The 25,501-nt window shown below is 38.4% G+C and overlaps 1 protein-coding gene across 3 annotated transcripts in view; it reads right to left on the bottom strand.

Annotated features, from left to right (window-relative positions):
* The window catches only part of LOC126187330 (uncharacterized), a 155,017-nt gene that overhangs the window by 72,973 nt on the left and 56,543 nt on the right, over nucleotides 1-25,501 (bottom strand). For all 3 annotated transcript variants that reach the window (XM_049928349.1, XM_049928350.1, XM_049928351.1), the window contains exons 7-8: nucleotides 23,276-23,600; nucleotides 5,002-5,119 (exon numbers count right to left, since the gene is read on the bottom strand). In XM_049928349.1, coding sequence (XP_049784306.1) covers nucleotides 5,002-5,119; nucleotides 23,276-23,600 — 443 coding nt within the window. The remainder of the gene's footprint in view (nucleotides 1-5,001; nucleotides 5,120-23,275; nucleotides 23,601-25,501) is intronic.

Raw genomic sequence — 25,501 nt, 5'->3', positions numbered from 1 at the left:
TGCTATTTGTGGAGCCTGTAGCCATCCATTAGTCATGCTATTTGTGGAGCCTGTAGCCACGTCTCACATGGGTGTCTGATAGTTAAAAATGAGTTTTCTAGAGAGCTGTAGATATTGGTCTTTCCTGAACTGAAAGATTAAGTTCCTCAGATCCTCCACATGCATCCTAAATCAACTGATGTTCCACTGCACTGTGAGAGCTATCTTAGCGGTGAGGTTTTCTCTGTTTTTCCCTCTGTCCTGCTTCCTTGTTCAACAATTGTCAGCACAAGTTGAGGGCGAAGAGTTTACTTGAGGGACTTGCTGCTTCTCTCAAGCAGACATAAGACATCCACAACATCATAAGTATGGCCACTGATCCATCAGGTAAGACCATGGCCATATGCTGGCCTCTTGATTTACTCTCTAGTTTGGATTTTGGTGACAAGTGTCATGGCCATTTTAACAGAAACACATTCCTAATATTTTGATCTCAAGAGAGTACTCGTATCCTCCTCCTCCACTAACAAGGAAACAGCACCAACTGTAACACATATTTTAAGTAGAGAAAAGCACACTTTCAAGGTATTAGCCACAGGCATCGATCCCACATGACAATTTGGGCCATAATAGGGAAAGAATAGAGGTAAAAGAAAGTACCCTCCGCCACACAACATAAAAGGAAGTGAGTTAATGTTGCATTATCATCCAGTTCTGAGCTACATTGAAAGTTTCAAGTCCCTAGCTCACTGGGTTGTTAGTTTACAATCAATTTCAAAATTTGTACCAAACAGACAGACACAGAAGCAACCTACTGAAAATGTGTTAGTAACATTGAACAAATATGTGTGTGAGGTTGAACTATTATGTACACCAGCCAGTGCACGTGAAAGTTTAAAATCTGCATTTTCAGATCATGACTGCATACTATCGGAATTATGGCCCAGATTTTCACACGGAATCTACTGCTTGCAAGAATACTTTTTACTTCTCAAAAAAGTTGGTGATGTCTTCTTAAGTGCCAACACTGGTCTTTGGTACAGGTTGCATCAATCCCAAGACAAATGACTTCACTGAAGCAGAAGGGTGTGTAACCTTAAATGCCTTCGTTGTCTCACAGTAAACAGGTACTTTGAAGTAACTTTTATCCTCTGGATTTTTTTCTCTTTTGCAAATACTTGACATCGCAGGATCCAAACTGGAAGGTTTTGGGAATGACACACATTGGCAGAGTAGTTCACTGAGTGCTATATTCGATCACACCTACCCTGCCAGCAACATAATGTGTTCTGTTTAGTTTTGTGGTTTATATAACAGTTATATAACGGTTTAATTTAACATTTCTGCTTTCATTTCATAACAGTAGTCCCAAATTTCCAATTTATAAATGTTATAGATATTTCTTTACTACTTTTTTTTTTCTGACGGTGCCAACGCCATACTCACGAGATTAAATCAAATTATTCTGAATTTCTCGTGAGGCGAGAAGACAGTTAGAAATTTCCCTGAGCAGCACACAGGGTTAGGCATGTAGATCCTTTGCTTTTCCGTATCTGTTGCAGATCTTTGGCTCCTGTATACTTCATATTTGGGCAGGTTACAATCCCCTTAAAGCCACGTAGTACAATATGCAGCTCACTGCTTAAGCCGTACTCTTCAAGTGACGTGGCCTTTAATAGCTTGTTTACTTGTATAGATTTCATTGTCTTGACAATACATGTACTATGATACAGTCTCCTGAGCAATTTCAGTTTTCATTCATGTCCTTCTAATGATTTACATATGTAGAAAGGTGACAATCACAAATGTAGCTTCCATACATTTAATAATAACAATGAATACATTATGTACCACAGGATATGGTGTGTTACTAGTACTGATTTCTCTGGTCTTGACAGACATCCCAAATGGACCAGGCGTATGGGGCCTCTCTGGAGTATGGGTATTAATACTGCACAAAAGACCTCCAAAATCACTGGAAGTGTTTAAAATGGATGTAGGCTTCACTTATTTCCCACAATCAGTTAGGGAAGTGAGGGCCCACCCAGAGTCCCACTTGTCTAGGTAAGCTTTAAACAGAGGTGCGGCATGTTCCCCAGAGGTTGCCCAGTAATGACTTTTTCTATTCAACCACCATTTCTATCATTGGCAAAGATCTCACTGATGTACTGAACACCTTGAGAGTGATTAGATTTTTCATAGAGGTTTGTACCACCCTTGCAATCAATATGGTTAAGCCAAATCCAGTCCCCAGTGACACCCAACAATCCACCAGCAAGCTGTATAGTGCTCTCTGAAGTGCATCTACGAGTTTTTAGTTAAAGACGACTGGCAGCAAACTATAGTCCCTGCCTCAGAAACACTGGATTCGCCAAACCTGTACACAGCCAACAAAAACTTAGTCCCCTGGCATGAGTGAGTATCAGACAATTTTGTATAATAAGCCTGCACATATGGTTTGGCTGGACCCCAGTCATAATTCAAATTTCTTTCTTTTGAGCAACAATTATCTTTGCAAATGAGTGATTTCACCGGGGAATAAAATACTGGCAACAATTAATGTTAAGTACCATAAGCATGTACACTATGTGATCAAAAGTATCGGGACATCTGGCTGAATCTGACTTACAAGTTCGTTGCATCCTCCATAGGTAATTCTGGAATTCAGTATGGTGTTGGCCCACCCTTAGCCTTGATGACAGCTTCCACTCTCGCAGGCATACGTTCAGTCAGGTGCTGGAAGGTTTCTTAGGGAATGGCAGCCCATTCTTCATGGAGTGCTGCACTGAGGAGAGGTATCAATGTCAGTCGGCGAGGCCTGGCATGAAGTCGGCATTCCAAAACATCCCTAAGGTGTTCTATAGGATTCAGGTCCAAGTGCTCGATTGTGTTGAAAGAAGCAATCGCCATCCCCGAATTGCTCTTCAACAGTGGGAAGCAAGAAGGAGGAGGAGGAGGAGGATATTGGTGTTTAACATCCCGTCAACAACAAGGTCATTAGAGATGGAGCACAAGCTCGGTTTAGGGAAGGATGGGGAAGTCGGCCGTGCCCTTTCAAAGGAACCATCCCGGCATTTGCCTGGCGTGATCTAGGGAAATCACGGAAAACCTAAATCAGGATGGCCGGACGCGGGATTGAACCGTCGTCCTCCCGAATGCGAGTCCAGTGTGTTAACCACTACGCCACCTCGCTCAGTCGAAGCAAGAAGGTGCTTAAAACATCAATGTAGGCCTGTGCTGTGATAGTGCCATGCAAAACAACAAGGGGTGCAAGCCCCCTCCATGAAAAACACAACCACACCGTAACACCACTGCCTCCGAATTTTACTGTTGGTACTACACACACTGGCAGATGACGTTTACCGGGCTTCCGGCATATGGATACACACACCCAGTCATTGGATCGCCATATTGTGTACCGAAATTCGTCACTCCACAAAACATTTTTCCACTGTTCTATTGTCCAATGTTTATGCTTCTTACACCAAGCGAGGCGTCGTTTGGCACTTACCGGCGTGATGTGCGGCTTATGAGCAGCCATTTGACCGTGAAATCCAAGTTTTCTCCCCTCCCGCCTAACTGTCATAGTACTTGCAGTGGATCCTGATGCAGTTTGGAATTCCTGTGTGATGGTCGGGATAGATGTCTGCCTATTACACATTATGAAACTCGTCAACTGTCGGCGGTCTCTGTCAGTCAACAGATGAGGTCGGCCTGGACACTTTTGTGCTGTATACGTCCCTTCACATTTCCACTTCACTATCACATTGGAAACAGTGGACCTTGGAATGTTTAGGAGTGTGGAAACCTTGCAGACAGATGTATGACACAAGTGACACCCAATCACCTGACCACATTCGAAGTCCGTGAGTTCTGCAGAGTGCCCCATCCTGCTCTCACACAATGGCTAATGACTACTGAGGTTGCTGATATTGAGTACCTGGCAGTAGGTGGCAGCAAAATGCACCTAATATGAAAAACATATTTTTTTGGGGTGTCCAGATACTTTTGATCACATAGTGTAGCTCGTACAACATATTTATCTGCAGTCAATGCAACTGTGTGTAAGGCAAAATAAACTTTTAAACCACATGACATTTATCAAGGTCACATCAACTAATATTGCATAAATGTACAGTATATCATTTCAGTGTCCTCAATGGAGTTTCAGAAAACAATAAAGCAATTGGTGTGTAATGATAAAATTTCAGGGAGTCTGCCAAGTCATCCAGTGACATGTACATGTGAATCTGCAATATTGGTATCTCTCATTTTATCATTTAATGTAATAAATACAATGAAGATAAATCTAATTAATTGAAAATAAATCTTAACTTTAATTATATGTGACAAAATGAAACAGTACTCTGGACCAGACTGCCTTTCGCAGGCAGTGCCCTACCAATAATAGCATCAAAGCAACCCTTACAGGCTGAGTCGAAGCTTCAGCTTGTCACAGGCTCCTTACCTTTCCTTCCAAACTCTGCAGAGTTTTCCTACAGTGCTGTGAAACAAATACCTCCGGAGGAAAGTGTATAACAGGTAACTCCCTGGAGCCAGTCACAATGAAACAAAATTCCAAAGAATTAAAGAAGGGTGCTACATAATTTTTAGGTTAAATGTGAAAGTGCTGGGAACTTTTGAGAAAGTAATTCTTCTACAGTGTCTGTAAATCAGTTCATCAAAACTATGGTAAACATACTGAGTAGCAACACTGAAAGTAAGCTGAAGTTAATGTTGAACACAATGAGGAAATATTAGAACCTGCTGCATGGTTTTACAAGTTTAAACAATCCAGGAAAATATAAACATGACAAAATGAAATATACAAAACTGAGCTTAGCTGCACAAGGGCATGTTATTGAATATAAACTTTAGATGCATTAGGAAATCATCTCAAAAATGTTTCTTATAAATCAGCTTAAGAAGGTTATAAAACGATATTATTAAAATTTTTAGACTTAAGTTCAAGGGGTACTGTGACAGTACACCAACGAACATTAACATGAGTTATAAATATACCTGGTGCTTTAAATGTAACACATATCTGTCCACGTTCCCCAGGCTCAAGAGCAGGACATTTAACAGTAGTTACTTGTGGTTCCAAGCCAGTTGTTCCCCAAGCCAATCTCAACTCCGTCTACCATAAGACAGATACAATTACAAGTCAGTAAAAGTAAAATAATAAAGAACAACATGACACATAATTATGTCAATACCACATATTTTAAAACAGAAATTCATAAATAAACGATCAAAGAGTGTTCAGTGAAAACTAAACAAAATTATGTTAGTTGTTGGAATTGCTACAGGCTGGTGTAAATAATGTGTTAAAGGACTTTGACAATATGCAAAAAGGGAAGTCAATTAGGGGGATCATCTTAAGGCTGATGAAATACATAAAAAAATATATGCAGTATAGTCAAACCTCTGAATAATGATTATCAACACAACAATAAACCCGGGTACAGTGATAATTTTATATGGCCCCAGCTGATTTCCTACATGTACTATGTTAAGTACCCCCTCATTAGAACAATGAAGTAAATTTAGCAACACCCTGTTATAACAAAGACAAATTTGAGGAATTTATTATTTCCTACATCTAAGAAGCTCACTATAGTTGTAGGTATTGTTTATTTAGCTACTAGACTTTCGGCACTTTATTTCCAGAAGCTTCGCTACTTACTACAGTACTGTATTTATTCTAGGTAACGAGAGTAGCATACAGCTGCAGGTGAGCCGTGCTGGGTGGCAAATGAGACAAAACAGCTCCTTCGTTTGAACAAGTGCTTAGTTTGTCCATTGTTGAGCTTCAGTAGCAGCCAGAAGTGTTTCGTTGGGCTCATACGCAGGCTTATCTCCGTGATTTTTGCAATCTGTGAATGTTTTTAGTCGATGTAAACGTTTTGGACTTCACTAAGATTTGGACAATGGCTGGAACTCGGAAACAAATAAGGTTGGAGACAAAAAAGGAGGCTTTCAAAGACACTGATAATGGAATAAAACAAGTAAATGTGGCAAGGAAGGATGGACTTGCACAATCAATGTTAGCTACATTCCTTAAAAAACAAACAGAAATTGAAGAAAGTTTTGTAGGTGGAAAATTTAACCCAGAAGAAGAAGAAGAAGAAGAAGAAGAAGAAGAGAGAGAAAGAGAGAATGAAGACAGCTGCTGCTGACGATGTGGACAATGCTACACTGTGGCTGTTTAACGAGATGCGTGTGCAAAACGTACCAATTAATGGTCCATTGATATGTCAAAAAGCTTTAGATTTCACTAAGTTGCCTGACGATTCTAATTTTAAGATAAGTAACAGATGGTTGCAAAGATTTAAGGTCAGGCATGGGATCAACTTCAAAGTGATTTCAGGAGAAGAAAAATCAGCAGCTTTAGGCGATGAAGAATTTTGGAGAAAAAACACCATGTGTAAACTGTTACAAAAATACAATCCTGAAAACTTGTACAACGCAAATGAGACAGGATTGTTTTTTCAACTGATGCCACAGAAGACAATGACCATCAGAGGAGAAAAATGTAAAGGATGGAAGCAGTCTAAAGTATGCCTAACAGTTCTTCTCTGCAGCAACGCATCAGGGACACACAAATTGACACCACTGGTGATCACACAATCTGCAAACCCATGGTGCTTCAAAAATGTGAGAAACTTATTAGATAAGAGGATACGTATATTTTATTTTACCTTCCTTTAATTTGTCAGTTAATTCAGTACAGTATAGTTTCAGCTGTAATGTTTTGCTACAGTCGTATTGTAAATGTGATTTCTTTTATTGCAGTCAATTACAAGGCAAATCAAAAAGCATGGATGACTTCTACTCTTTTTAGTGAGTGGCTGCTTTCGCTTCATAAGCAGATGTCAATGAAGAAAATTGCATTGCTGATGGATAATTGTAGTGTGCATAACAACGTGGCAGCAATAAAGAAAGTTGAACTATACAACTCCTCCCACCCCAAACTGTACTTTGATTCTTCAGTCACTAGATATGAGGATATTTAAGACAAAATGCCGTTCACATTTAGTTCAACACATGATCACAAACAACGTTTAGTAAGATATTCTTCATTACAGTATTAATAAAATACTAATAAAATATTAATGAATGAGTGAACAAAATGTGTTTCATTATTTGTTTTTTAATGTTAATTTTTCATCAGAAAAGTACTACAGTAATGTACTTTTCAGCCACGAAAACATGGCACCTACCTCTGAGTTATGATAACAAAACCTCATTATAACAATAAACCTGGTTCAACAATTAAATTTTCACGGTCCCATTAAATTTGTTATATCAAGGTTTGACTGTATTATGAAAAAGGGCAGATTGCTGCTCATTACACAGATGTGGTGTTTGAGTCACACACATGCATGATAAAAAGACTGCTCCACATTTAAGTTTTCAAACAAAAAGGCCTTCAAAAATGAATGAAACACACACACACACACACACACACACACACACACACACACGGCCAGTCTCTGGCCTGCCTCTGTAGCCTGACTAGACTGGGACTAATGTGAGCAGCAATCTGGAGTGGAGTAAGAAGGAAGCATGAGGTGAGGAGGGGCAGGGATAGCAGGGTCGGAGTGAGGCAAGATGTGTGTTGCATGTGAGAGCATGCAGAGATGTGGTGGCAACAGGATAGGGCTGCCAGGCACAGAATTGAGACAAGGTGTATACACGGACAAGGAAGAAAAAAATCCCCAATTTTTCCCTGCTTTTCTTGGTTAAAAATACACTTTCTCCCAAGTGAAAATACACTTTTTCCATGTTAAGTGACAGTACACATTTCCTTGGAACTGTAAAACTTATCAATCCTTTAAATGGTTATGGTTTTATACATCAGTTTAGAATTTCCTGGAACTTTAGAAAATGAAACTCAGGGGGAGAAAAAACACATTTTGGAAAGATGTCTGATGTACACTGCATATTTTTGTATTACAAAAGCATAAATTTGAATTCCACCAAACACCGCATGTTACTTTCCAAAGCATTGAAATCAAGATTGCGAAGCACTTTTGTAAGTCGATCATAGCTCATGTCACGTAATCTCACCAGCTGATGACCACAGGTATTCCGAGCATAGGACACGTCATGTAGTCAGCCAATAGCGAAATCACTTCAGTAGTGCAAACACACAAATAGGAAACATTAATGGTTTGAATTAATATACGTAGTGTTGCTACGAGAAAAGAGAAGCTTTCACATATAATATTGGTCTCAAAGATTAATAAGCTGCAAGATAAGCTAAGCTTTCACGTATAAAGTTGATCTTTTTTGCATTTGTTACAGCTTAAGATACATCACACAAATGTGCCAGTAAAAGTTTTAACAATGGCATAAATGTCTGATCTTCTGGGCTCGAAATTCTTCTAAACGGTTGTCCTGAAAGAGTTGATTTTTAAATGAGAGTCAAACGGTCTGTGATTTAACAAATTCATCGTTTGTTCTCGTACATAGTTCATCTTGCGTAAAAGGAAATTTACTTTGAAAGTAATGCTTTTCAATCACATATTCGCAATATTTTCCCACGACACGTTAGAAATGGGTTTGTTTCAGCAGCAGGCAGAGAGCACCATATAAAAGGCATCACCGCAGTTGCGCAGCTACAGTGACACAGGAAGCCTGCATGATTGTACTTTAAAACATTATAAGATCTTACAATATATCTTAAAAGAAACAAGACATTAGAGGATACTCCAGGAGCATCACAATTTCGTGAACCATATTAAAATGCATAATTCGGCTTAAAGTGCACATTCGTATGTCCACATTCAGATGTAAATTTTCTTGGAGTACCAGTACTGCATTATCTAATGTTTGGCTTTTTATTAAGCGCTTTCCCGTTTGGTAAGTCACAACATTTTTTTAAATATATTTTTCCCATGTGAAATGTTTCTTTCTATCATATTCATATCATTAATTTGAACCCAACAATTACGTTTGTTATTGTCACTGTTGCATTTCGAAATCTTTTCTGTCATCTTACTTTCTCTTTTTGTTTGTGCAAGTAGTTTCACATTGTATTCACCTTCCCTTTTTTCCGTAATCTACCATACAATTTATCCTGCCTATATATACTCAATAATACGTAATTTACTTCCAAAGCATAACCAAAAAATTTTTAACGCTTTCCACACTACTGCTGCTATAAAATCCACCGTTTCCAGTTTACAAACATTTCTTGTGTAACCTCGTGAATATTATTTCACAGCCTCAGTTCCTTTCACCTATTAAACAACCATTTCAGCTAGATCTAACAACTTTCATTTTATTTCCATTCCCGTTTTTCCCACATAACCGATCATTTTTTAGCAGCTTCCCACAGGTTTTAACATTATTATTTCTTCGTCAGACAACTGTTAGCCTCATTTTCATAATCTGCCACCACATAACCAGTCCTTTTAATACATTTACACACAGTTTTTTCCAAATTTTCCCATATTTCTCCACCCTTTAATGTGTTTTGGAGGCAACACAACTACCTAACCTTTGTTCACATCGTTGTTTACCAACCTAAGTTCGCCACAGGGTCAACTAGGTCAGCTTAAGCCAACACTTTTTCGACTTTTTTCACACCAGAATTCCAGTTGCTTTCTACTTCACCTTTATCTCTCCCCATATATATTTTTATTTTCACTTTAGGCTCATGTTACACTTTCCACATTCTAATACCATGTCACCCTCACAACATCCCCACAACGACCCCATTAAGTTTTATTTACATTCCCTCCGCAAACATGCCTTCGCCCTAGCCAGAGTACGCTCCCATATTTTATTCACTCAGGCTTGTCTGGCATTTGGCATTACCCCCAAAGGCCTCACACTTAAAGTTCCCATCTCTGGCTGTAACCCTTCTTTCCATCAGTCCCTATACCAGTTCCAAACTGAACAATCCATTGCCCTCACCCGCCTAATCCTTCACCTACACATCCACTCAGCCAATGAACACACCCGTCAACTCCGATCCCTAATCAAAGTCCTCAATCTTTCCTCTCCCACATCCACACTGGCTGTTCAGAGCATCCTCCTACAGGCCAACAGCAAATTAGAACAGCATGCCACCCTCCACTCAAAAAACCATCCAATTTCCTGGTTTCCCACCTCTGGAAAGGCAACTCACTCACCCTCCACAACCTTTCCAACAAACCTCAACCTGCTCTCATTGCACACAGACCCAGTCTCCCCATTACTCAATCTCCCAATTCCAGCTCCACTCACCCAAAACCTCTAAATTCGAGTCAACACAATCTGGAACCACAACACCCCAATTCAGTAGTTAACCTTTCCTCCAAACCTCTCTCCCAGTCCGAAACCTCTGTCCTATCCAAAGGCCTCACCTTCAGCCCCATTCCCAGATTCAACCAAACAGCCCTCGTCAAAGATTTACTGTCCTACACTCGTAGTCTCTGCTGGAAATATCACTTTGCCACGAAGAAAAATAATCCTAATCCTACTCCCAATGATCCAACTCCCCAAGACACTATCCAAATTGAACCCTGCCTGGAACAGTTCCGTCCTCCACCACAGCAGGACCCACCTACTCTTCCTCAAAATCACCCTCTCCCAACCTTCCAGGAATTTCTCACTTCCAGCCTTGCCTCTCCATCTTTCTTGAAAAACTTTAATCCTACTCCCAACATCACCACTGCTGAAGCCCAGGCTATCCGTGATCTGAAAGCTGACCGATTCATCATCATTCTTCTGGCTGACAAGGCTTTCACGACCGTGGTACTCGATCGTCGGGAGTATGTGGCTGAGGGACTGCGTCAGCTTTCAGACAACACTACAAATAAAATTTGCCAAGGTTGTCCCATTCCTGATGTCCAGGCGGAGCTTCAAGGAATCCTCAGAACCTTAGGCCCCCTACAAAACCTTTCACCTGACTCCATCAACCTCCTGACCCCACCGACACCCCGCACCCCTACCTTCTACCTACTGCCTAAAATTCACAAACCCAGACATCCTGGCTGCCCCATTGTAGTTGGTTACCAAGACCCCACAGAACGTATCTCTGCCTACGTAGATCAACACCTTCAACCCATTACATGCAGTCTCCCATTCTTCATCAAAGACACCAACCACTTTCTCGAACGCCTGGAATCCTTACCCAATCTGTTACCCCCGGAAACCGTCCTTGTAACCACTGATGCCACTTCCCTATACACAAATATCCTGCACGTCCAGGGCCTCGCTGCGATGGAGCACTTCCTATCACACCGATCACCTGCCACCCTATCTAAAACCTCTTTCCTCATCACCTTAGCCAGCTTCATCCTAACTCACAACTTCTTCACTTTTGAAGGTCAGACACACCAACAATTAAAGGGAACAGCCATGTGTACCAGGATGGCCCTCTCGTACGCTGACCTATTTATGGGTCGCTTAAAGGAAGCCTTCTTGGTTACCCAGGCCTGCCAACCCAAAGTTTGGTACAGATTTATTGATGACATCTTCATGATCTGGACTCACAGTGAAGAACAACTCCAGAATTTCCTCTCCAACCTCAACTCCTTTGGTTCCATCAGATTCACTTGGTCCTACTCCAAATCCCATGCCACTTTCCTCGACATTGACCTCCATCTGTCCAATGGCCAGCTTCACACATCCGTTCACATCAAGCCCACCAACAAGCAACAGTACCTCCATTATGACAGCTGCCACCCATTCCATATCAAACGGTCCTTTCTCTACAGCTTAGTTCTTCATGGCAAACGAATCTGCTCCAATACTGAATCCCTGAACCATTACACCAACAACCTGAAAACAGCTTTCGCATCCTGCAACTACCCTCCCGATCTGGTACAGAAGCAAATAACCAGAGCCACTTCCTCATCCCGTCAAACCCAGAGCCTCCCACAGAAGAACCCCAAAAGTGCCCCACTTGTGACATGATTCTTTCCGGGACTGGATCAGACTCTGAATGTGGCTCCCCAGCAGGGATACGACTTCCTCAAATCCTGCCCTGAAATGAGATCCATCCTTCATGAAATCCTCCCCACTCCACCAAGAGTGTCTTTCCGCCGTCCACCCAACCTTCGTAACCTCTTAGTTCATCCCTATGAAATCCCCAAACCACCTTCCCTACCCTCTGGCTCCTACCCTTGTAACCGCCCCCGGTGTAAAACCTGTCCCATGCACCCTCCCACCACCACCTACTCCAGTCCTGTAACCCGGAAGGTGTACACGATCAAAGGCAGAGCCACGTGTGAAAGCACCCACGAGATTTACCAACTGCCCTGCCTACACTTTGATGCCTTCTATGTGGGAATGACTGCAAAATTAAAGATGTATATTGTGTATACCAACTGCACAACAGAAGCAGACATCATACAATGTTAAACTGTAAGTTATTTTCATATTATTAATGCTGTTAAACTTATATCTACAATATACCATGTTTTAACACAAAAATGTAATATCAACAGACAAACCACTAAAAAAACCTGATGTAAATCACTAAAAAGCACCTGAAGATGAGCCTCCAGGGCTCGAAATGCATAGTGCAGTAAATAAACGCAACTTGTGACGGAAGGCGGTTTGTTCTTAATTTTAAAAAAGCTTTATGTTAGGAAATAGTTTCACGTTTCATTCACACACACCAGTGTCTCAACCATGTGATTGAAAAGTAGTATTACTAAATTTTTATATAAATTTGGAATTATCTTATTCTTCCATAATTTGTTTGATGTCCCCGTTTCTTCTCCTTCCTCATTCTAACACACAATCTTGTCATCACCAATTCTGTAGCGATTCCTGCCATTGTGAAAATTTGTTCGCGATTAACTTCACTAACCCTGGCAGGATCACTGGTTAAGTTATCCCATCGATTATTCTCCGGTTAGGCGTTGTTACATGTTTGTGCAACATGTTTTACGCGTTACTTTCAGAGTATAACTTAAGCAGCTGACAACTGATCCTCATTAGTGTAGTGATCTGGCCAAAAACTTTCTGTCAAAATTTCATTTTCTTGGATACATCGAGAAGATAATAGGTAATCTTTCTCACCTGTTATTCCTGTTAGTCGTTTATTTCCATTCTGGAAGTCTGAATCTATGGATTTCGCTAGTAATTATAACAACGCTAATCATACGCAAACCCAATCAACCACATAATCAGACAGCGATTGGCATTCATCTGTTCGGCTTTACTCCGCTCAGCTCGCACAGCCCCGTCCCCTTTTGTCTGCGGAAAGTTTATTTCTAGATGCGACGAGGATTCTCCTGACAGAGACGTCACATACACTATGCATGCATTCAAAACTCAACTTACGATTCATTCAGAAATCAACTTTAAATGTGTTCAAAAACCAACAGGGAAGTGTTTCAAAACCATATGAATAATCGATAGACAAGCGTGGGCTTGATGCTAGGTGCTTTGTGAAACAAGTTTTTTTTCCCTCAAGTATATCAATTTGGCACCCCCTTTTCCCGATAGCATCTAGCTGCTTGCTGCGACTGCTTGCACAGCCAACAGCCACATTCCTGTAGCCAGAAGCAGGAGAATCTACTACTCAAACGTGACTCAACTGCACATGCGCATGAGCCCACTCATAGCTGCTAAAACGAATCTAATGTAAACAGTTGTGTCTTCACGCTCATTGGTTACGAAGCATAGTCTTCCTAAAGCCTTTGACACATTTTGCTTCGGCACACGCTTGCATGAGCACTGTGTGTCGTCGTCGTATATGGCACATTTCCTTTGCAATTTAAGTTATTTTCCTTTTTTTTCTCGTTTATGTTTTATTGTTGAAGTGTTATTCTGCAGAAGCGGGATACAGTAACATCCTTTGTTAGAGTGTCAGTTCTTACCAGTCAAAAATGTAACAGAAAACTAAAACAATGATAAATTCCCAGAATTCTAAAAAACTCCCAGGTTTTTCCCAGATCTCCCAGGTCATATACACCCTGTAGAAATATTAGTAAAAAATATGTTTTTGAACATCTGGGTCAATCCGTACCAAGTGGTCCAGCATTCAGAAAGAAATTGGTATTTGCTGAGTGAATTCCCTCACAATTATTCAGTAAGTTTGCCCTAGACCTTTCAAATAAGAAGCATTTAGTCCAGCACACACTGGACTATAAATTAAAATCATGACCACCAAGCAGAATATATTCCTTAATATATTTTTAATGGTTTGAAACTATTGTTCATAAAAAAAAAATTTAAAAAAACTTAATTTCTGAAGAGTATTTTTCCAAAGAAGGAGTAATTTCTCAGCCTTAATATGTTTTATGCTATTACACTACACAGTGTAGTTACTCTTTGTAGAGTATCAATGGTGAGAAGCTCACACTTAAAAATTATTTTAAAAAACAGATTTTTTGAATTTTTTTATTCTTTGGCCTGCAATATCTAAGTTAGGGGACCAGATAAAAATCTGAAAATTACGCACTTAATAGGGCATTATGATATCAAACTTCAGTATAAATTTCAACTCTGAGATTCAATGGAAAGTTACGAAAAAAATTACCAGTATGAGTCAAAAATATGAATCTTAATTCAGCAATATCTGGAATAATAAATAAAGTGTATCAGCTGCATAAATTAAACAAAACCACGTTCGTGATGAACACTAACCTGTTGATGCTACGTACTAATGTGCTTGATGCTAGTACTGTAGAGCAATGAGTCGCATGTCAACACAAGCACCAAAGTCAACATTACCTTCCTTCAATTGGCCCAACTGGCAGTGAGTTCAGGAAGTACAGTACATACTGACGAAACTAAAATGAGCTCTAACATGGAAATTAAGCGTCCACATAACATCTTTTCTTTATTTGTGTGTGAGGAATGTTTCCTGAAAGTTTGGCCGTACCTTTTTGTAACACCTGTATATTGTCAGGCATCAAACCATCTTGTTCTGATTCTTCAAACATGTCAAGTAAAGCATGTCTGCCAGGACAGTCTTGATGTTTTCCCGTGGTCATACAATTGTAACTATCACTATTGCAAATCAGAACTCTCAAAAGGTCTTTACAGTCAACTCTAAGATTGACCCCATGTATCATCAACTTTACATTCTGGTGGTTATTGTCATCTTCATGAAACCTAATAACCTTTTTGTATGTGTTTCCATTCATGAAACTAGGTGCATTTTTCTTTTGTAGTGCATATAAAATTCCCTACTCTTTTACTAAATGCCTTGTTCATTTAATCAAACATTCTGGCACATTACAGTCATCACCAATCTTTGCTCAACTCCAAGAATTGGTAGTAAACTGATAATCTTGACTTTATCCTCCCTGTTTGAAATAAAACATTTAGTTTTTAGTTTTTATGTCAGATCATCATATTTGGTTGGAGAAATTTTAGAACTTTCATCTGGTTTAGTGCAACTTTTCTTTTGAAACGAAACTTCCAAATTCTTTTTGACAGTATCGTCACTTTCTCAATTTTTGCACTCAATCCAAAAGGTACTTTTTCTTCACTTTGTTTTCTAATTTTAGTATCATGCGATACACCTTGGATTTCACAAGCTAAATCCACTTTTTTTATAGTTTCTGAAGAGTCACAAAATTCTTTATCTGAAATATCACTATCCATTTCTTTGTTTATGACAAATATCTTAGAATAACATGTTGAACATAATGACTTTCCTGGTATTGTAATGATAAAAAGCCTTTTATTTTTAGAATAATGATCAAATGTTACTTCTCTCAGACGTTTCGGTATAGGCTTCTTAATTTTTTAAAAAAGGTCCAAGCAAGACTGGATAAAAAGGTGATGAAACTTCTGTATGTATTTAATTTTTTGGTACATGCAAGCTAAGTTAACCTACGAGCCAACTCATGAGTAAGACAACACTTTATATACTTATCTACAATCTTCAATTACATAATTTCAGTATATCCAGCGTGGATGACGAGCTGCGACTGCAATTTAAATTGGCAATTTATTTGATAATAAATATGCAACCAGTCGCTTTTTTATTATTTATTCAACTGAACATGTTTTCGGGTCGCCGCAGACTCATTATCAGATGGTGGTGTTTCAAGAACACTATGTTGTGGACCAAATGCAGCTACATGCAGTGCCGGTGAGTGCACTGCCTTGTGGTATCCGTATCAGATCTCTTCCCAAAACACACATTATTAAGCTATGTACACAAATGTAGACTGTATTTAGCTACACCTGGTTTTACACTGATTCACAGAAAGTAAACACTGGATGGTTTTGCAAAGAACATGCAGTAAATCAATTACACAATTTAAATACATCAGTTTCAAGAAACTAATGATTATTTGTTGAGCCAATCCTCTGCTGAAAGTTTCAGCAGGCTAGGAGCTAGCGTCTGCAATTATGTACAGGCTCCAGAAAAGTCTGTACAAGTCAATGTGTTGTCTGCTTCCTTCCACCAACATCCACCCACTCATACTCAGTTAACTACAAAGTCTTGAAGTGTGCAGTTAAAAAATTGAGTCTAAGTGTTCTATCTGTGTCCTTGTTAATGAAGGTTATCACAAAAGTAGTGTTTCCCAAAGCTATTTTAATGGAAGATTACTACAAAGATGAAAACATGTTGTTTTACTAAAGAGTTGGCTCAGAGGTTAAACTAATTTGGAAATACCATGAAATGAAATACTTTGAAAAAAATATATCACCTTTATGGCCAGTCTTGCTTCGGCCCTTTTCAGAAACAATAACAAAAGGTCTGAGAGAAATAATGATAGATCATTAAACTAAAAATAAAAGCCCTTTTATCAATACCACCAGGAAAACCATTGTGTCCAACATGTTATCCTAAGATATTTGTAATTAACAAATAAAGGGAGAGAGACAGCTTAGAAGTTCTGGGTCACAAAATTCTGAGGATTTTTGTAATTCAGAAATTATTAAAAAATAGATTCAACTTGTTGTAAAAATAATTTGGAAGTTCATTTCAAAAGAAAATTTGTACTAGACCAGATGGAAATTCTAAAATCTCACCAACCGAATATGATGATTTGATAGAAAAGCTAGAAACTTAATGCATATTTCAAACAAAGAGGATAAAATTAAAGTATCGGTTTACTGCCAAATTCTTGCTTGAGTAAAAGTTAGTGATGAATTTAATGTGTCACAATGTTTGGTTAAATTAACAAGGCATTTACTGGAAGAACAGGGAATTACAAATCAAAGATTCACCTACTTTGATAGATGCAAACACTACCAAAAAGGTTATTACCTTTTATAAAGATGACAACAAGATCCTGGCCAAAAATAAATAAATAAATAAGTAAATAAAAATAAAAAAACTGTGTTACTATGGAGGAAGTGGAGTGGCAGTAGATGCTACTAACATTCAAAGACAAAAAAGGTTAATACTGAGTCATTTAAATAAACTATTCACTGAATTCAAAAAAGAAAAACCTGACACTGAAATTGGAAGATCGAAATTTTGCAAGTTGAGATTGAAATGACATATTGTTGCAGGGGCATCTGGCAGCATAATGTTTGCATTTGTTTGTATCAGCAGAACGTAAAAGTTGATGATAGATGGGACCAGTCTCAGAGTTGACTATAAAGACCTTTTGGCAAGGTGTGACATGCAATATTGACAATTACAGTTGTATGATCATGGGAAAATGTCAAGATTGTCCAGGCAAACAATCTGCACTTGACATTTTTAAAGAATTTGAACAAGATGATTTGATGCCTGACAATATAGAATACAAAGAAAGGGTGACACAAGACAGAATGTAAATAGTGACAATCACTTTTTTCATGTGTTTGTAGCTAACTTTGTTGTGTTCTATTATAAAGTTCAAGACAAAATAAAGAGTCACAGTTTTTGTGTCATAAGTGAACACAATGTGCTCGCTTTTCAACTGCAATTAACAAACCACACACAACCGCAATACACTTCCATAAACAAACTGATCTACTTCCCTGATGACGATGCAAGCCAATATAAAAATTTAAAAAACAAATTATTAACATCTCCTTTGACAAAGAAGACTGTGAACTTGATGCAGAATGGCACTTTTTTCCATCATGCCATCAGGAGAACGCGTGTGATGACGTTGGAGGTACAACTAAGCAAGTTGTCACGAAAGCTAGACTGCAGAGGACCTATGAGAACCGTATTTTTACACCTCAAGTAATGTTTAAATTATGTAATGAACAGGTAATAGGGAATACCTATGTTTTTGTATAATATGAGGAAATACATGAACTCTATACCTAAGTGTTGGAGGAAAGATTCAGTGGCTGTCAGAAGATTAAAGGCACTTGATCTTTTCATTGTTTTATACCCCAGTCACACAACTTGCTTAAGTGTAAGTTTACATCAACATCTCCTGATTTATAATGGTGGATTGTTGAAGTTCATAGTTTTGATTGTCAATACTAGGACGTGCATGTTATATTTTACCATCCACCAGGACCAAGGACCTCATTCAAAAAAGCTAAGTAAGGATGAAGTTTCGATACCAGTTAAAAATGTACTAAAAAAGCTCTCCCCCTGGAATTCAAAACTGTGACTGGGCTAACTTTAATCTTCTCACCATTAATACTCTATAAGAAGTAACCATACTACATGATGTATTAGCACAAAAAATTATTAAGGCTGAGAAATTACTTCTCCTGTGAGAAACCACTGTTCAAAAATTGAGATCTTTTAATTTGCGGACAATAACCTTTAGCTATTAAAAATATATTAAGGAATAGATTCAGCTAGGTGATAACGTTATATTTTGTAGGCTACAACACGCTGAATTAAGTACTTTTTTATGTGAAAGGCCTAGGGCAATTAATTACTTAATAATTAATAAAATGCAGATGCTTGCAAAAGCAAAACACAGCTTGCAGTCTGAAACAAAAATGGCCACCATTTCTAAATGATAAACAATACAAAATTTTTAAAAATATTTTTTAGTCCACTGAACATCAGGGACTTCACCCAGTAAATAGAAAATTTTACTCAGGCAAGCTGCTAATTTTTTTTCCCTTTTTCTTTTTTTTTTCTGGACACATATACAAATGACTTTCCAGGCAGTATAAGACACGGAGAAAAAGTTCTCTTTGCTGGTGATGACAACATCATAGTCACTGAGAAAACACCAGAACTCCTATTAGAGAAACCAAATGAAATTCTGAAGGATGTTTATGATTGAGCAATGAGTAATTATAATGCAGAACATAAAGAAAACAATATGCACTCCAGCATAAAGAGGAACACAATTCTGTTGCATTAGGCATAGATGATAAAGTTGTAGATTGCGCAACTAGCACAAGGTTTTATGGATGCTGCCCTCCAATGCTAAATTTGTGATCCCTTGATGCCTCAGAACATGTCCTACCAACCGATCCCTTCTTCGAGTCAAGTTGTGCCACAAGCTCCTCTTCTCCCTAATTCTATTTAATACCTCCTCATTAGTTATGTGATTTACCCATCTAATCTTCAGCATTCTTCTGTAGCACCACATTTTGAAAGCTTCTATTCTCTTCTTGTCTAAGCTATTTATCGTCCATGTTTCACTTTCATACATGGCTACACTCCATACAAGTACTTTCAGAAACGACTTCCTGACATTTAAATCTATACTCGATGTTAACAAATTCCTCTTCTTTAAAAACGCTTTCCTTGCAATTGCCAGTCTACATTTTATCCTCTCTACTTCGACCATCATCAGTTATTTTGCTCCCCAAATAGCAAAACTCCTTTACTACTTTAAGTGTCTCATTTCCTAATCTAATTCCCTCAGCATCACCCGACTTAATTCGACTACATTCCATTATATTCGTTTTGCTTTTGTTGATGTTCATCTTATATCCTCCTTTCAAGACACTGTCCATTCCGTTCAATGACTCTTCCAAGTCCTTTGCTGTCTCTGACAGAATTACAATGTCATCAGCGAACCTCAAGGTTTTTATTTCTTCTCCATGGACTTTAATACCTACTCCGAATTTTTCTTTTGTTTCCTTCACTGCTTGCTCAATATAGATATTGAATAACATCAGGAAGAGGCTACAACCCTGTCTCACTCCCTTCCCAACCACTGCTTCCCTTTCATGGCCCTCGACTCCTATAACTGCCATCTGGTTTCTGTACAAATTGTAAATAGCTTTTCGCTCCCTGTATTTTACCTCTGCCACCTTCAGAATTTGAAAGAGAGTATTTTAGACAACATTGTCAAAAGCTTCCTCTAGGTCTTTAAATGCTAGAAACGTAGGTTTGCCTTTCCTCAATCTAGCTTCTAAGATAAGTCGTAAGGTCAGTATTGCCTCTCGTGTTCCAACATTTCTACGGAATCCAAACTGATCTTCCCCGAGGTTGGCTTCTACCAGTTTTTCCATTCGTCTGTAAAGAATTCGCGTTAGTATCTTGCAGCTGTGACTTATTAAACTGATAGTTCTGTAATTTTCACATCTGTCAACACCTGCTTTCTTTGGGATTGGGATTATTATATTCTTCTTGAAGTCTGAGGGTATTTTGCCTGTCTCATACATCTTGCTCACCAGATGGTAGAGTTTTGTCAGGAATGGCTCTCCCAAGGCCGTCAGTACTTCCAATGGAATGTTGTCTACTCTGGGGGCCTTGTTTCGACTCAGATCTTTCAGTGCTCTGTTAAACTCTTCACGCAGTATCGTATCTCCCATTTCATCTTCATCTACATCCTCTTCCATTTCCATAATATTGTCCTCAAGTACATTGCCCTTGTATAGACCCTCTACATACTCCTTCCACTTTTCCGCTTTCCCTTCTTTGCTTAGAACTGGCTTTCCATCTGAGCTCTTGATATTCATGCAAGTGGTTCTCCTTTCTCCAAAGGTCTCTTTAATTTTCCTGTAGGCAGTATCTATCTTACCCCTAGTGAGATAATCCTCTACATTCTTACATTTGTCCTCTAGCCATTCCTGCTTAGCCATTTTGCACTTCCTGTCGATATCATTTTTGAGACGTTTGTATTCCTTTTTGCCCGCTTCATTTACTGCATTTTTATATTTTCTCCTTTCATCAATCAAATTCAATATTTCTTCTGTTACCCAAGGGTTTCTACTAGCCCTCGTCTTTGTACCTATTTGATCCTCTGCTGCCTTCACTCTCCCCATTCTTCTTCTACTGTATTTCTTTCCCCCATTCCTGTCAATTGTTCCCTTATGCTCTACCTGAAACTCTGTACAACCCCTGGTTCTTTCAGTTTATCCAGGTCCCATCGCCTTAATTTCCCACCTTTTTGCACTTTCTTCGGTTTTAATCTACAGTTCATACTGGTCTTACACTCAATTCTTATCAATGACATTTTTTCTGGGAATTGAATGTGCAAAACATGGGTACAATTTTTAAAATGTGGAAAAGGGGCACCACCAGAATAATAACTAGAAGCAATTATCAGGCACACTTCAAAGAACTGTTTTAAAAAACTGAACAATGGAAAATCCAGGATGAAATGTAACAATATTATGAAAAGGATAGTCGCTACTCACCATGTAGCAGATATGCTGAGCTGCAGACAGACACAACAAAAAGACTGTCAGAAAATGAGCTTTTGGCCAACAAGGCCTTCATCAGAGATAGGACATGCGCTCGTGCACCCACATACACGAGCGTGCATGCACAAAAATGCAGCTCACATGCACGACTGCAGTCTCTGGCTCCTGAGGCCACACACACTCAACATCTCTGCTATATAGTGAGCAGCAACTACCCTTTCATAACATTATTTAAAAAAAAAACTGAGTTGTCTTACTCCAGCAAGTTAGTATGTCTACCAATCAGCTGTGTATATCAGGGAAGACATTACAAATTATTTCACTAATAGTTCTACATGTAATCAAGGAACAAGAGCCAGTTCGGACTTATTATTTACCACGGGAACACAAACAAAAGACTCAATACAGCATTTTCTAGCCTACAATAAATTTGCATAAAATCCCAAGGGAGGTGAAAAAAGTTACTAAAATACACCAGTTTAAAAGGCAGCTGAAATGTTGAATACTTCAAAATCAAATATTACTTAGAAGATTTAGAGCAGCGATACTGTAATACTTTTATAAGAAAATCATGTGCCAAGATCTAAAGCATATGAGAGCAACATCTTGTCATTCTCTTGAGTTCAACGACTCACTCATCATGCGAAGTAGGATTCTGATTCAATTTTTCAGGTGGACTGATGGGGGGACATGAAGACAGTTTTCCGAATGGACTGGAATCAGTGTTCCAAATGGACTGGAGTTAGTGCAAGGAGTATAGCAGCAAGTTAATGCTTCTGGAGTCATCAGTGGGGGTCCTTGATGTATGCAGTGATAAAGAGTGTGTATATATCAAGAATCACTGCACAATAGGGACCAACCAAATGAGGCAGTGCAGTTGTAACAGTTACTGACCTTATTTTCAGTAGGATGGAGCCTACTGCATTTGGTCATCTTGATTAGGTTTTCCTTGGTTTCTCTATGTCACTTCAGGCAAATGCCAAGATGGTTCCCTCATCAAGCCCACAGGTGATCACCTGTCCTATCCTCTTAAAGCAGTGTGTATGTATATGTTCTGAGCTATTAATTTGCAGTGAATTTGGAAGACAAATCCATGATCATTGTAAGGTGATTCCTGGATGAATGCATGACTGACTACATAAATAAATGTACATTTCATATAATACAACATAAATATTCTTAGTAGCTACAACATAAAAGCATATGTAAAACCCAAGTCACACTGTACGAATTCACACGACTGGACATAAAAATATAGGAATGATATAAAATACAGTTTATTATTTTTTGCTACCAGAACTTGGCACTGTTCTTCAGCAGTAACAAATGGACACGAGCTGCAAATGGACACGAGCTGCCACAATATGTGGAAAAGAGGATGCCAATTATCCACAATCAAGATCAAAAGAAACCTAATACAGGCTGAAATGAAAGGAATGTAAAGAGAAAGTATTACAGAAATAAAACTTTTTTTTTCTACTTTAATTTGCAGTCTGCGCAGTGTTGAATAACTTCTCTCTATGTAACTGATCTATTTATTATTTATCTCATTCTGTGGCACCTCTTTCTCTTCAGTTTTGCAAAATTCTAAACCCAAATTAAAAATCGTAAGATAAGTGAGCATTTTTTGATCAGTTCCTCAACATCACCACATTTCTGTCACTTTAACTCTCTCTCTTCTCCCGTAGTTCCGAATAAACAAGAAAAAATTAAATACAAGCACACATAATTAATGTCCACAAAAATCATTCTCCTTTCCAAACTAAAAGCCTAAATTTTATTTCATTGCAGTAATGCATCATATTACAAAATCACACACAAGAACAGTTTTGAAAAATGACAACACACTATTATTTACCTTATCTGTCCATGGCAGTGTGCCGGTGTTCATGATCTCCCAAACTTTTGTAAAAGATTCTCCAAGCTTGATGTGTAAATCTGGTTTTGATCCAACATTTAACAGAACAGCATCCATTAAGTATGTACCAACAGGAACATCCACTCGTTTCCTATTTAATGATTTCTTCTCAGGTAAAGTTTCACTGCGTGATTTTGAATGCGACTTTTTTTCGAGCATTCGTTTTGTTCTATTTTCCAGCTTTTCTAATTTAGCATCCAATTTCTTCTCAAGCCTTTTCTCTCTTTTTTGGAGCTTTTCAATTTTTCTCAAAAGCTTGTACTCTCTGAAAACAATGTTTTATTCTTCTTTTAGATCACTGCAACGGTATTCCTTTTCTATCACATTACGCAGGGTACACGAAGATCTTATGTCACAATTACTGAAAAGATTTTACTACTAGCAACTTCACTAAATGAAAAGCATTAATTGTCAAAACACACAATATTAGTAAGGGTTTGGTAACAACTATCATTAAAAAAAGGGGGGATTTTAAAGAAAGAGCATTGGTGAATAGCAACCTATCCCTTCCATATTGGTGTTAGCCTATCCAGAACTTTCCATTGCTTAAAAAAAATGAAACTGCACTCGAAAATCAGATTTACTGTCTTTAGAAGCTAAAGGAAACAAGGACATCAAAGATAAAAATGGGAGATCTGATTTTCCAAAAACCTGGCTTTATGAAAGGGCAATGTGCAGGAGATAAAACAAATGGAACACATTAATAGAATAACAATTAAAAATTTTAAATTTAGATGATTTAAATTGTATTGTAAATGCTTAACTGGTCAATGAACATTGGGTGGTACAAAAAGAAATATTTGTACTAAATATGGAGTACTAAACATGTGAAATTGTGAAGAGCTGACATTTTAAAAAGATGCTTATAATGCAAATGCAGCTTTTGCTGTTGACTAATCAAGTGATCCACTGATAAGTAAGCACTATCACATAAGTTTACTGAAACTGAGCACTGAAACCCCCGTTCAGTCAAAGAGCAATACCCGAGTGGAGAGCTGGGATTTATCCCTTTCATGATACTGAAACAGTCTCCAATTACAACATACAAGTCAAAGACTAGAACCAACAACCAACTAGGGCAATTAAGACACACACCAACTACCACTGTCCAAGGCTTAAGGTTGTACATGTTTCATAACATATTTAGAAATGTGATCCTGATCAGCTTCATAGAGGCTGAAGTGTAACCTCATATGGAGATCAACAATTAAATACAGCAAGTGAGCTGCTTTAGGCAACTTAACATATATATTGGGCATTAGCTCCACTACAATCCAGAATTTCAAACATTAACTGCAAACAACAACAACTGACAGGTTAAAAAGAGAAAAACAACCACAACTATACTAATAATACAACAGAATTCATCTTCAGCTGGATACCACAGTGACCACCCTATTTAAAAATTCCAAAAACCAGTGACTCCCACATAAAACTAATCTGGAAACCAACAGAGGCACAAACAATTACTCAAACTTAGTGATAAAACAATAAATATGAGAACCAACACCTTGTGACGTATTAGAAAAATTTGGTAAACTAAGCCCATTCAAACTCGAGTGGCTGCAATATAACCGCGAGCAACATTACCCTATTATTTATTCACTGAAACTCAATTTAAGGAAATATTTGGAACAAAAGACAAGCCCCTCCAATGGATATGCTTGTATGGGATGGAACCCGCTCTTCATGAATATTACTAAACGACAACGATAAATCATCAGCACACCAGATTTAGTAGGTGCCAGGCTAATCGGCACAGCACTTAGAACTACATAAACATTTAGAGAACAAACTCGAGCAAAGCTAACCACAACTTAACAAATGTCAAACGAATTTCTCTCAAGAAAAAGTATGCTAGCACAACAACGTGTTATCAAGAGTGATAAATTCTTATTCCCTGCTCATATTCCCTTAACAATCACTAACACCAAAAGAAAAACACATCACACAACTTGCAAACACTGACAGCTGAAGGGTAATCTACACAATTAATCAACTGGAAAAAGAAAAATGAAAAACCAGAAAAATCACTCATAGCAACTCTCAAAGATAACAACCCATTGATGGCCCACCACACAAACCACAGCGAATGTTCCGTCTGACCCAGTGCCCGCTCTCCAGGCTGCTGCTCCTCTGGCAAACATTATAGGGCACTGCCCACTA

This window comes from Schistocerca cancellata, chromosome 5, assembly GCF_023864275.1.
Source record: "Schistocerca cancellata isolate TAMUIC-IGC-003103 chromosome 5, iqSchCanc2.1, whole genome shotgun sequence".
NCBI lineage: Eukaryota > Metazoa > Arthropoda > Insecta > Orthoptera > Acrididae > Schistocerca > Schistocerca cancellata.
Note: the sequence above shows the minus strand (reverse complement) of the source record. Positions and strands in the feature narration are given on the sequence as shown.